The sequence below is a fragment of the Solanum dulcamara genome, chromosome 8 (assembly GCF_947179165.1).
Source record: "Solanum dulcamara chromosome 8, daSolDulc1.2, whole genome shotgun sequence".
NCBI lineage: Eukaryota > Viridiplantae > Streptophyta > Magnoliopsida > Solanales > Solanaceae > Solanum > Solanum dulcamara.
Genome location: NC_077244.1, coordinates 68,609,364 through 68,623,477, shown reverse-complemented (window position 1 = coordinate 68,623,477; position 14,114 = coordinate 68,609,364). Strand labels below are relative to the sequence as shown.

The following is a 14,114-nucleotide window of genomic DNA, read 5'->3' as shown; positions in this document are numbered from 1 at the left end:
GATGAAATATTTGACTCAATCCAAATACATCAATCTCATCTATCAATTTTGTTTTATTTTTGACGGCTAACAAACACTTAATTAAGTCCAATCTAGATCTAATGGTTATTTTTTAATTAGTCTTTCATGTGGGGGTTTTGCCAAGAAGATAAAAAAAAGTGTGAAGTATCATTTCACTCACTAAGATTTTGTAGCATACTTGTTATAATTTTGTGCGTAAATAAATAAATATATATCGTTCGAGTATGATGTAGTAGTTAGATAGGTGCAAGACGCGGATCTACAATATCTCATATGAATATATGAATTTACGTGAAATCAATAATTTTGTTTAAACATATATAAATTAAAAGATACATTCATTTTCCTGGAGGAAAAGGATAATTCAAATTCTATATAATTAATTTGTTATGAGAAAACAAATATAGTGATTAGCGGATGGAGTGGGGGTAATGATAATATTTTGTCTATGGCTTTGACATTTATACCTTAATTTATGAAAATAAAAAAAGGGAATAAATTGGCCTTATTAATATCTGTGTATTGTTTTGTTTTTCTTTCTTTTGGGTTTCTAGGTGGGACTTGGGAGTTGTATTATTTCTATGTATATCAGTCATCAATCAAATGTCTATGAAACAAACATGATTTTTCTTCCAGCTGTTTTTAGCTAGGCTTCATTTATTTAGATGTCCTAGTTCAGCCTTTTTTTTTATTAGAGATAAAGTGTCAAAAACACATTTAAACTATTTTTTTTTTGAATGTCATACTTAAATTATTGGGAGTATGAGTTTTATACATAAACTTACACTCCCAATAGTTTAGGTATGAAACTCAAACTGAGAAGTGATAATTTAGATATCAAAAGATGTATAGTTTAGATGTGTTTTTGACACTTATCTCTTTTTATTATTTTGGTTTATTGCCGGTGTCTCTATTGCATTTATTTGAAGGGTAAATTATTTAACATGCAAATTAAATTATTTTGAGATTATAATCTTCGGATTAATTTATCTCACTTGAAAGATGAAATAAAATAACTCAAGTTGGATGCATGATTAATAACTTTGAAATTAGATTTATATGGTCAATTAAACAAAATATAAATTCTAATCACAAACTTAATCTTATGATATCCCACTTTGCCCCCGCGTATCAAACAACCCTAAGTTTTTCAATTTGTAATTTGTATTTGGTGCAATTTCCAGTGCTACAGTATCCTTTATTTGACAGGATTTCCTGATGTTTTCAAATAGTACTAATAAATGTTTCTGTTTTATTATTCCTGTTAAAATAATCAAAATTTGTTAAATATTTCGAAAAATTCTCCAAAGTATATTATTTCAGGAATTATTTTAAACTTATCTCCTAATATAGAGTCAACGGCCACAAATATATCTAAACTATCATCTTTTTACGAGTTTCATACATCAGCTATTCATTGTTCTATTTACCTAGCTAAACCATCACTCCCTATATATTAAAACATACTTCAATTCTGAGTTTACCTACACACGCCTATTATCGATTGAGAATAAATATTTATGTAACTCAACATTGAACTGTGTTTAAATACAAATAGAGTGATAATTTAAGTGTGTAAATAAAATAATAAATAGTTAAGATATGAACCTTGCGAAGAATGCTATTTTGAATGTGTTATTGACCATTAACTACCTAATATAAGAAATCAGTTTGTTCATTTTCTTGATTATTGATTGGTTCGTAACTTCATACATTCGTACATGCAAAGGTGGATCTAGGAGGAGGCGAGGGTGTTCACCTGAGTTTTCAATAAAAAATATAAGATATTTTAATTTTAGTGTATTTATATAGATTTTGAATCTCCTAAACACAAGACTTAGAGATTAATTTAGTATTTAGGTGTTTCAAAATTCATCATCAATTGGATGTGTATGATATTATATATACTTGCTCTCTAATCTTTATCTTTACATGTAGTCTGTAGAAGATCTAAAAAATTAAATATATTTTTTTATAGAATTATTTCTTGTATTTAAATTATAAAAAATATTTTGAACAATTTTCTCCTGGAATCTACTGTGCCAACCATTGTAAAAAAAAAAGAAGAAGTTAATAATAAGTCAAGGGGTAGAAAAAGCTGGTGGGAATGTAGCTTTTCTCCATAAAAGCTGCCAAAACTCCTTAGTTTCATGAGAGGACCACACTGGCTGATTCAATCTCTAGTAAATTTACATTATTCTTTTCATTTTTCAATGGGAATTAAACGTCGATCTTTTTAAAATTTTCATGTAAAGTTCATACTTATTTAGTGAAACATGCAAAATACTACTACATCCTTTCAAAACACGTGGTGTTTTAATATTGAACAAACACTCTTTGAAAAAATTACTCACTTCTAAAACAAATTAAATAAGAAGTGTTTTGATATCTTACCCATAATTGAAGAATTGGTACGTTCTTTAATGGTACCCATAATTGAAGAATTGGTACGTTCTTTAATGGTGTAAAACTCTATGTATTAAAACAAGGATATTTTGAAAGAATTTTTTTTTCAAGTCTTCTTAATTATGTAAAACATGATTTATTTTAAAATAAAATAAAAAGATAAAAATATTATTTATTTCAAAATGTAAAAATACAATAAAATGTAATTAAATTAAAATCATGTTCTAATTAATATATTCTTTCTGAGAGAATAAAGTTTGATAGTGGCGGGGGTGGGACGATTAAGGGATTGGGTGGGTGATCATTGGAAAAAAGGGCACCTGTGGGAACATCTCTACTGACGAACCATTTCAATAGTACGGGTGCTGCCGTGCCACGAGGCACGACCATGGAAGTAATGAAAAAGAAAAAGTTATGTAGTTGAACCATCTGTTCTATCCGTTCGACCTTAGGTACAGTGGCGGAACCAGAAATTTTATGAAGGGGGTTCAGCATTTTATTACCTAAAATCAGGAAAAAAAATGTGTTTATTCGAATTCAAACCCGCGAGCTAAGACAAGCTACGACAAAATATTGAACCCCCTTTGCCACTGAGCTAGTCCCTTGGCTTATGTTCAGGGGGTTCAATGTTAAATATATACTCATAAATTAAAATTTTTATCTTATATATATAGTGTAATTTTTCATACTTTTAGGTAAATAACTAGAAATTTTACTTATAAAACTTGTTTTTCATACTTTCGTTAGAAAACTTATTTTTTCATTTTAAAAAAATTATAAAAAGAAATGTTTCTCAAAATTGTTTGACTAACCAAAAATGAAAAAATCTAAATCTTTCATACCAAACATACCCTAAATTGAAAAATTACAACATCATTTTTCGGATCCAATTAATTAATAAGTTAGCCTGTACTTGATCGGAACCTACATTAAAAGTATTCTTAATTCTCATGATCCGATCAATAACGGATACTACGTACATCATTAACAATAGTTTTATTATTATTAATTCGGTTTTAATTTGTCTCAACTTGATCAAGTGAAATAAATCACTTCTCCCCGTATGAATTGCTGTGAGATATATCGTAAAGAAAAGGAAAAAAAGAAGGAAATTTTGTTGAACTTTTAGAACATAATGCATCATAAGCTATATTTGGTCGTGTTTGAATTCAAAAGGGATAATACTAGATTGATTGATGTGTTTAAATTTAAAGGGATAACAATAAATTGCTTTAAATTAAAATAAAATGCGTGTACATCGACATTGAAGACAACTGATAGGCCTATCTACTTGCATTAAAATACCAAACAACTTAACAACATTAAACTTTTTTTTTTTAATAGAGTTATCACAGTACAATTCCATAAATCATGCACGTACTTCCCCACAACAAGCTGACACAAAAGTATTACTCCCCCCTCTGTCCAAAAATAAGATGTTTTAGCTAATTTCACCTAGCAAAATAATAAATACACCATATTACTAATTTATTAAGCAATCTTTGTTTATAAATGTTATTTGAAAATTTAACACTAAAAGAGAAAGTAAGACAAATAAATGAAATAGAAAATATATATTTTTTTGTGTTAAATTTCTAAAAGCAACAACACTTATTTTGAGACAATTTTTTTTGCTAAAATAACGAGACTAAAGGAGAACGGAGGGAGACTAAGTTTAACAACTTATTTGGATGGTGGTTTTTCATGGTATGGTTAGTAAGAGAACCATGTTTATTTTGATTGTATATTTAATTACATGGTATGATATGGTTTGATTTCATGGTTTTGTAACCATGAAGACTCTCACTCTCACTTTTTGAAACCACCAATTTGGTGGTATCCCATTGTTTACTTATTTTTTTTCAATTGTACCCTTACTTAATTTTAAATAATTCTAATTTACCCTTAATTAAGTGCATTTTCGTAAATTTATCAGTTACAATATAATATCATATAGTCTATCCAAACATAGTATTATACTGTACAGTATAATATCATACCATATCATACAGTACCGTATATTATAAAACAATGAGAAACCACCATCCAAACAAAGTGTAAGGGGAACCAGTCACCTGAAAATGGGGGAATTAGTTAATATCACATGAACCTTTCTCCAAGTATAATTATGGCTGATTAATTTATGTTAATTTTACCTAAATTCTATAGTATTGTACTTTTTAAAAAAATTATCCGAAATTCCTTTTTTTTGGGTGGAATTCTGATACATCGCGTACGTCCTGTAAAGTGATGTATCAGATCAATTCATCGTGTAAAGTGATGTATTTGACGTCCTAATACATCACGTAAAGTAATGTATCCGACTGATACATTGCGTACAGTGATGTACCAGTAAATAGGAAAGAGTAGGAATTTTTGTAATTTTTTTAAATGATAATTTCTTTTATAAAATATAGTAAAATAAATTGTATATTTAGGTAATTTTCCTCAGGTGAATGTTTCATGTTTTGCAAAAGTCGAATCCGTGGAATTATTTTTTAAGTTTTTTTTACAAAAACATATACTAATTGGAAGTTTCTAAACACAATTTTCATACTTAGCCAAAATATTTGAATCTCTTTAAGAAAAAAGAAAGTAGAAAAGATTCATAGTCGTTTTATTATAAAAGAAAATCGGAACAACACGCCACCTTATTTTATTAGACTAATTTTATGCAATCTCTTCCAATTTTACAATATTTAAATTTAGAATCTTTGTTGCTCCTTGTTTAAGGTTTTCTAGAATCTCAAAATTACATTGAATCATTCCACTGTGTCGGGCACCCTTTTGCTATTAAAAGTTTAAATCTATCCAAATTGCTAATATTATCATCAATCTAATATAATTTATTCAAGAAACACTTTTCACTTACCAACTAAATATCAATTTTTTTTTACAAGAAATGACTAAGATACATTTTAAAATCCAGTTTACCTATTAGTATTTGCCAGAATTGCAAGCAGAGGAGCCTTCCAGTGGACAAAAATAATTTTTGTTTTCCATATACATCAGAATTCAGATCTATAATTAATTTTTGCAGTTGGATGAACTTTAGGAAAAGCGTAGGAAACGCCAAAAAATGGGGCCCATAACTCCCCTACCACTTTGAAATAAAGGAGGATGTATACCTGATATAGGATCTTGTGGAACAGGATTTGATTCCGCAGAAGGGTCGAAACTTAATGCCTAATTATTTAACCTAATAAGTTGCTTAAATTTTTAAGATTAAATTTACTTATTTTGATTTATTTTTTTTATGAAATGGATTAGTTTGTTAAGTTATTTTAATTTTATTAATTTTAAATTGGCTCTGGGACAGTTTCAATTAATTTTAATAGTTATGCTCCATCATCTTTTGAAAAAGAGAACAGTAATTAAGGTGTTTAGAGCCTGTTTTTGGATTTTAAAAAAACCAAACAGGCTCTTAAAAAGCAGCTGCAAAGCACCATTTTCCCCCACAAAAGTCCTCATTTCTTCACTCTCCCTGAGGCCTGAACTATAAAAAGTAACGGAACAACTAATAAAAGAGGAAAAGAAAATTTTCAAGTTAAAAACACAGCTGTTTTTCCCTTCCCGCTCCTAAATGTTCTTTCTGTCTTCATATTTCCTAGTAGAAGAATAAAGTTGCAAATTAAAGAGAAGGGATAAGGTGGGTGGGGTGGGGATAAAGGTCCCTTTTTTTTTTCTTCCTTTTCTTGTAAAGGCACAATCTTGAGACTTGGAGCTGAGTTCTTGATTCTAAAGAAAATGGTTTCAAGGCTAGTGAGGTGGAATGTGTTGTTGATGTTGTTAGCATTATTGAGTTCATGGGTTTTTTCTGGGATGTGTTCTGTGTCATATGACCGTAATGCTATCATTGTGAATGGCCAAAGGAGAATTCTTGTTTCTGGATCTATTCACTACCCAAGAAGCACTCCTGAGGTATATTATTGTAAAATGCACTTCAATATTGGTTGTCTGAACATTAAAGTTCTGTTCTTTTTGGCAAAATGAGTTTTCTTATAAGGTATTTTCTTGATTTTTTTGTATAGATGTGGCCGGATCTTATTCAGAAGGCGAAAGATGGAGGGGTGGATGTGATTCAGACCTATGTTTTCTGGAATGGGCATGAGCCTGAACAAGGCAAAGTGAGTAAAAGTTTAGACCTTTGCTCGTAATTTTCATAAATTTACTGATGTTCAATATATTGTGAGTAAAATGAGACTAAGGTCTATCGGAAATGGTCTCTCTACCTCGCAAGGTAGGGGTAAGCTCTGTGTATACACTACTCTCCCCGGACCTCACTTGTGGAATTTCATTGGCTATGTTCTTATTGTTGTGAGTAAAAGTCGAGACCTTTGGCGTAATTTTCATGATTTACTGGTATTCAATTGCTTATGTTTATCTTTTTACAGTATTACTTTGAAGAGAGGTATGATCTAGTGAAGTTCATTAAGATTGTGCACCAAGCAGGTCTTTATGTGCATCTCAGGGTTGGGCCTTATGCTTGTGCTGAATGGAATTTTGGGTAATGGCTCAAATTTCTTATCCTATCTGCTAAAAAATGTGATACTCATTTTGGCATAAAGTTAAATTCTTGCTTTGTTTTACCTGTTTCAATTTTAGGGGTTTTCCTGTTTGGTTGAAGTATGTTCCAGGTATCAGTTTCAGAACAGATAATGAGCCTTTCAAGGTTAGATTACAAAAAAAAAAACCCTTTATGTCATTACTTCTTAACTGGTATTACTTTAATGTCATTGTTTTCTAATTTTGCTTGTTATTCTTTTCTTGCTAATGAAGGCTGCAATGCAAAAGTTCACTACCAAGATTGTTAATATGATGAAAGCAGAACGACTGTACGAATCTCAGGGTGGCCCTATAATACTATCCCAGGTTGCTGGAATTTTTCCAATTTATCCTATTTTCCTAATTCTGGTACAGCAGCTTATTTGTAGGAGAAAAACTATGTTTTTTGGCCCCTACAGCTAAAATGTGAGGTAAATTGATGAACGTTTCTATCTTTCTTGATAACTTGTTTGACAGATTGAGAATGAATATGGGCCAATTGAGAAGAGACTGGGTGAACCAGGTAAATCTTACTCAGACTGGGCAGCAAAAATGGCATTGGATCTTGGTACTGGTGTACCTTGGGTCATGTGCAAGCAAGATGATGCTCCAGATCCTGTTGTAAGTTTTGCCCCTATGTCACCAACTCCTTTATTTTGCTCTTTCTTGAATCTTGTTGTCGTTTTTCATTACTTTTTCCGTTCCATATTAGTGAATCTGTGAGGCATTGCATACATATTAAGAAAAATATTTAAGGACATAAGTTGAATCACACTTTTCACTATTGCCATTTGCAAGATCATAAATATAACTTTGCAAGTAGTGTAATTTATGTCCTAGAAAATATAAAACCTCAATAAATGAAAGTGCAAATATGAAAAAAGTTTTAAACATTTATCTTGAATTTTGAATAATTCAATTATTTTGAACAATGAAAAATCCCTCAAAAATTCACTTAATATGGAATGGAAGCGGTATTACCGTTAAAAAATTTCAACATCAAGAATTGATAGAATATATTAATATCTGCACATGGGGTGTCTTTTGTTTTCCAAAAATCCTGTCTGTCCATGTCACTTTGTCTTTTAATGAAATATGAACACAAACCTCTTCTAACAGTCTGCTCAGATTTCTAATTTATTTATAGTGTAAAATTACTAGGAAGTAAATTCTGTTTAGCAATTTGTTTTCTTATTTTTACAGTATAAATGTAAATTTTGTTCTGCATTTAATTACTCCATCCATTTAATATGTTTATTTAGTTTTGACTTTACACAGAATTTAACAAAATAACGAATATTTTTTGATCGTGTGGTCTTAATCTAAAGATATGTAGAATGTAGCAAAATGTCTTTAATTTTGTGGTCTTAAACATGTCATGTGGAAAGTTAGAATTAAATAGTTACCAAAGGAAAAAGAAACAAACATCCGACCGAGTAGCAGATAACAATAAATAAACAAAGTTGAGGCAGAGCAAATGCATGTAATTTTTTTTTGTGTGTGAATTTTGACATCTAAATCTTTATTATTTGCAAAAATAAAATCTAATTATATATGGATGTTTATAAGAAAGTACTCTACATCACAACCTTATAAATAAAAAAATAAAAAAAATCTTGAAAAGATCATGGTCACAGAAAATTTGTTAGATCTTCTAAATATTAACAGTGTCATACTTTTTGTTAAGTAATTTGTACTATTTCTAATGCTTCTTCCCTTGTTATCTTACTCCAATGTATGCCTTTCCCTTGTTTAGATAAACACTTGCAATGGTTTCTACTGTGACTACTTCTCACCAAACAAGGCTTATAAACCCAAGATTTGGACTGAAGCCTGGACTGCCTGGTAAATTTGCAAATACATCTTTAAGAAGCAATAAATGGTCAGTTCCTTATTTTACATAAGCAACAGTACGTGGTGGAATAATTTTCTTTATTTAATAATTTTTGCAGGTTCACTGAATTTGGAGGTCCAGTTCCTTATCGTCCTGTTGAGGACTTGGCATTTGGAGTTGCTAATTTCATACAGAAAGGGGGCTCATTCATCAATTATTACATGGTACATTGAGTGTTTTTATTTATTTTTCAAGAGTTATTATAGCTTCTGAATCAAAGAACATTGTTTTATAATGTTTTTTTTTTCTTGGCTCAGTATCATGGAGGAACAAACTTTGGCAGGACTGCTGGTGGCCCATTTATTGCTACTAGTTATGATTATGATGCACCACTTGATGAATTTGGTATGCACTTCTTTAAATTTGAGTTTGGGACGAAATATATTCATGCAAGGATAGCAAAATCCTATGTTATATAATTGCTTATATTTGAATTGTTTTCGATGGAAATGCTTTTACTTGAGCCTAGGGTCTATCAGAAACAACTTCTCTACCTCCCAAGGTAGGGGTACGGTTAGCATACACTCTACCTTCCCATACCCCACTTGTGAAATTACACCGAGTGTGTTGTGTATCTATGTCAACTCTTTATTTTGTTTGGTCTTTTCCTTTTCTTTTCTTTTTTGCCAACATTTTGATTATCCCGTTTTGTATAACTTTGTATGATGATCATTCCTATGATTTCACAACCATGGAAAAGTGGACTCTTCGACAAAGGTGTTTTGTTTGATTAGAGTAACAATTTTCATTGCTGTAGTTGAGGTTGAATGCTTTGAGGTTATCACCTGTTATTAATCTAATAGAAAAGCCAACCAAGAGATATACGATTGTGTAGTAAGTCATGCCAGCTACATTTGAAGCAAAAGCTGGTGACGAAAGTATTTACTGCTTCTTTGAAAAGCTTCCTGGTTTCCCAAAGCTTGAAATTTCAGTAACTTTTGTTCTCTTAGTTGATATTAATTATAGCATCTAATGTGATTGCGTTGACGAGTCTAGTTATGCAACAGTTATGATATCACACTTTCAAGATAGGTTATTTATGCAAAAAAATGACTCCTTGCTGATGAGGTTTCTTAATTCCATGATTTACCACTTGAAATAAGATAAGAAAGAGCAAAGAAACGAAGAGATGAAGAAGAGATAGATTGTTTAGCTAATGTGAAGTTTTTATCCTTTTGATCTTTAGGATTATTACGGCAACCTAAGTGGGGTCATCTGAAAGATCTGCATAGAGCAATAAAGCTTTGTGAACCAGCTTTAGTATCTGGAGATCCAACTGTGACATCCCTTGGAAATTTTCAAGAAGTAAGATTCGTTGCAATTCTTGAACAGTCTACATATAGGACTAAATCTGAAGCGAAATTAACAATGCTTTCTTCCACAGGCTCATGTTTTTACGTCAAAGTCTGGAGTGTGTGTTGCATTCCTTGCAAACTACAACCAACATTCTTTTGCTACAGTGGCCTTTGGGAACAAGCATTATAACTTGCCACCTTGGTCTATCAGCATTCTACCTGACTGCAAGAACACCGTATATAATACTGCAAGGGTGAGAAGTAGACTTTCTCCATTAAGCGTTTATGCTGTTTGATGCATAACAATGAAATTGCATCTCAAGTTTGAATAAACATTAATGACTTATGAAATAGAGAATGCCTTACCTCATACGCGCAGTGTGACTGACGGCTCTCTTAATTTTATGTGAAGGTTGGTGCTCAAAGTGCTGTGATGAAGATGACTCCAGCAGATAGAGGATTTTCTTGGCAGTCATACAATGGCGAGCCAGCATCTTATGAAGACAGTACTTTCACGGTTGTTGGGTTACTGGAGCAGATAAATACCACAAGAGACGTGTCTGATTATTTGTGGTACATGACCGAGTAAGTGGTTGTGGTTTCTGTTAATTTCTGATTGCTGCTTCAAACGTCAAAAGTAGGAAAACTAATGACAATTCAATTACTTTAGCTTCCGCACAAGTTTATGATCATTTATGTCTATCTTCAGTGTCAAGATTGATCCAAGTGAAGGGTTCTTGAGAAGCGGACAATGGCCATGGCTTAGAGTCTCTTCAGCTGGTCCTGCTTTCCAAGTTTTCGTGAATGGTCAATTAGCAGGTGCATCACATGATCTTTTTGTTTTTCATGAGCTTTACACTTTCATCTTTAGTTCTGCACCGAACCTTCAAACAATATCTTTTAAGGAAATACGAAAAGAGATGAAACACTATCACATTTCTGTTTGGTTTATGTCTATTGAAAAAAAATCTGTTTGCAATGAAAATTTTTCTATAATCCGAAAGGTGAGCACCATTTGGTGTCATCAGAACCCCTCAAGAAACTAAATAATTTATGTGATAATAAATGTGTCTCGGTTGGTTAATTTTTTTTTTCTGCAGGAACTGTATATGGAAGTTTAAAAAGCCAGAAAATTACTTTTAATAAAGCAGTAAATCTAAGAGCTGGTGTAAACAAGATTTCACTGCTAAGCATTGCTGTTGGTCTTCCGGTTTGTCCTCTCCCACTTTCCCCCTCTTTCTCTATTGTCGTCCATATATGTATATCCACGCATAAAACTTATTTTCACTGTCACACTTTTGGTACTTTGAAGACACATATTCACTTGGTTTGGTTTTAATTGTGCTTGAGCTCAGAATATTGGCCCACATTTTGAGACATGGAATGCTGGTGTTCTTGGACCAGTTTCACTCAGTGGTCTTAACGAGGGGAAAAGAGATTTAGCATGGCAGAAATGGTCTTACAAGGTTTGTTTTTTAAAATGTTCGACAGAAAATTTGGTTGCTTTGACTACCAGTTTATTTTACATTTTAACTTTCTTGACCAGGTTGGTCTAAAAGGAGAAGCCTTGAATCTTCATTCGCTCAGTGGCAGCTCTTCTGTTGAGTGGGTTGAGGGCTCTTTGGTGACTCAGAGACAGCCTCTCACATGGTTCAAGGTGCATAACTAATATATATGCCTTCTTCATTAGTGAATATTTTTTATCTTAAGTTCAGTGCATTAGAGTAAGCTGTATGGTGAAGTGATCTACTTTACCACTACGATTTCCATCGCAAGCATTAAATCCTTTTGTTGTGTTTCCAGACCACTTTCAATGCTCCAGCTGGTAATGAGCCTTTGGCTTTAGATATGAATACCATGGGCAAAGGTCAAATGTGGATAAATGGACAAAGCCTTGGACGTTACTGGCCTGGGTATAAATCATCTGGTACTTGTAGTGCCTGTAACTATGCAGGCTTCTTTAATGAGAATAAGTGCTTATGTAACTGCGGAGAGGCCTCACAGAGATGGTAAGTAACGACAAACTTTGCTGAAATTTTCTTCTGATGTAACAAGAAGCTCCTATTAACTGAGAATCATGATTCAGGTATCACGTGCCACGTTCTTGGCTGCATCCTACTGGAAACTTGTTAGTTGTATTTGAGGAATGGGGAGGAGATCCCAACGCAATCTCTTTGGTCAAGAGAGAATTAGCAAGTGTCTGTGCAGACATAAATGAATGGCAACCACAGTTGGTGAATTTTAAGATGCAAGCATCTGGGGAAGTTGAGAGACCACTCAGGCCTAAGGCGCACCTCCGTTGTGCTCCTGGTCAAAAGATCACTTCAATCAAATTTGCAAGCTTTGGAACACCAGTGGGGGTCTGTGGAAGCTTCAGTGAAGGAAGCTGTCATGCCCACCACTCATACGATGCCTTTGAAAAGGTACTAAACTTGGTGAAAATTCACAGTTACGACTGAATCGAAATTGAATTTGTCTAAGCAGGAGAGACTGAGTGGTATATATGCCAGTTTCTTTTATACTCCTTAGAAAATAACGTTCTATTGCATTAGTCACTTGGACCTAATCACGCGAAGTTCTTTTAAGAATCATTCTGACCTGTTTCTTCTGAATTATATAAGCAGCACCTATCTGAAGGATTTTTTTCCCCTGACTAAACCAATTGCATTTTCTTTTCTTTTCAATTTTTTGCAGTATTGCATTGGGCAAGAGTCGTGTTCAGTACCTGTGACACCAGAAATTTTTGGTGGTGATCCATGTCCAGGTGTTATGAAGAAACTCTCAGTTGAAGCTCTCTGCAGTTGATGACACTGAGAACAAGCAGACAAGGAAGGTTTCAGCTAGTTACTATTACATACGCTAGCAATATTTAAGTATTCTTCTTCTAATTATTTTCAAGGAAGCAGCTACAAATCCAAGAATCACCACAATCATTCTTTGGCTTCACCGCGGGTGAAGTTGTACAGATATGCTACACACCCTTTTGGGCAAAAGCTCACATGTATTGGAAAAGAAACTGGGGGAAAGATTCTGTATATTATGTTAGTTACTACTTATAATATTGGTGTTCATCTTGACTGAAATGAACATCTACCTGATTCTTGATGAGGCCGTGTGCTGTGTGCAGATATTTTTAGTGTTAGTATCTAAAAGGCCTTCTGTCTTTGAGGAATTTCAACATTGTAATATCTAAATAAGAAGCAATCATTCATTGCTTTGCACTTTATAGAAATGTTCTTATGACATTGCAATAACATCGAGCTCTCTGGTCGTTGGACGGCAGCCAAACATCTATAGTCTGCTGATAGCAAAGTGGTAACAAACAACCTTTTCTCTTTTCCCTTTCCCCCCCTTTCCTCAAAAAAAAATGGCAGGTCCGTCCCCTTTTAACACTTTCATTTATCATAGTTTCACACCTATCCACCAGTGCATATGCAAAACATGTAACCATCTCAAGCGACCTTGTATTTTATCCTCAACCTGTGCTACTTGCAATCTTCTAGCAAATGTGGTCATTTCTAGTTTGATATGACTGCACATCCATCTTAGTATTCACATCTTTGCAACACTCATCTTGTGAATGTGTTGGACTTTAAGAGCCCAACATTCACTACCATATAATATAGTCAGTCTTATCGTTGTTCGATAGTACTTAGTTTTACTTTGCAACACTCCAGTAGCACATCTCCATTTCGACCGTCTAATTTTATTCCTATGAGTAACATCTTTATCTAATATTCCATTATCTTGAAATAACGAGTGTAGATATCTAAATTGTTTGTATATTGGCACTGCAATCCCATCCAACATCACCTCAATTTCTCTCCTCTCGTGCAGACTAAACCTTCAATGCCTGTATTCAGTCTTACTTCTACTTATCTGAGAACCCTTACTATCTAATGTACTTTATAGTTCAAGCTTTTGGTTGATACCCTCGTTAATTACGTCCAATT

The 14,114-nt window shown here is 32.8% G+C and overlaps 1 protein-coding gene across 1 annotated transcript; it reads left to right on the top strand.

The window, feature by feature from the left end:
• The first annotated feature begins 5,782 nt into the window (after nucleotides 1-5,782).
• On the top strand, nucleotides 5,783-13,415 carry LOC129899345 (beta-galactosidase-like). The gene is made up of 19 exons (XM_055974284.1): nucleotides 5,783-6,348; nucleotides 6,459-6,554; nucleotides 6,822-6,934; nucleotides 7,033-7,099; nucleotides 7,207-7,299; nucleotides 7,450-7,593; nucleotides 8,729-8,817; nucleotides 8,925-9,030; nucleotides 9,124-9,211; nucleotides 10,053-10,171; nucleotides 10,251-10,415; nucleotides 10,574-10,746; nucleotides 10,871-10,980; nucleotides 11,262-11,371; nucleotides 11,517-11,627; nucleotides 11,708-11,818; nucleotides 11,965-12,170; nucleotides 12,248-12,584; nucleotides 12,856-13,415. Exons 1-19 carry the CDS (start codon nucleotides 6,175-6,177, stop codon nucleotides 12,964-12,966), a joined length of 2,523 nt encoding a protein of 840 aa, XP_055830259.1. The 5' UTR covers nucleotides 5,783-6,174; the 3' UTR covers nucleotides 12,967-13,415.
• The last annotated feature ends 699 nt before the right edge of the window (nucleotides 13,416-14,114 follow it).

Excerpts from the sequence above, each read along its gene's own strand:
- LOC129899345 (XM_055974284.1), top strand. The coding sequence starts at position 6,175 with ATGGTTTCAAGGCTAGTGAGGTGGAATGTGTTGTTGATGTTGTTAGCA. Across the intron at positions 9,031-9,123 it reads CATTCATCAATTATTACATG|TATCATGGAGGAACAAACTT; the intron begins GTACATTGAGTG and ends TTCTTGGCTCAG. Across the intron at positions 12,171-12,247 it reads GGAGAGGCCTCACAGAGATG|GTATCACGTGCCACGTTCTT; the intron begins GTAAGTAACGAC and ends ATCATGATTCAG.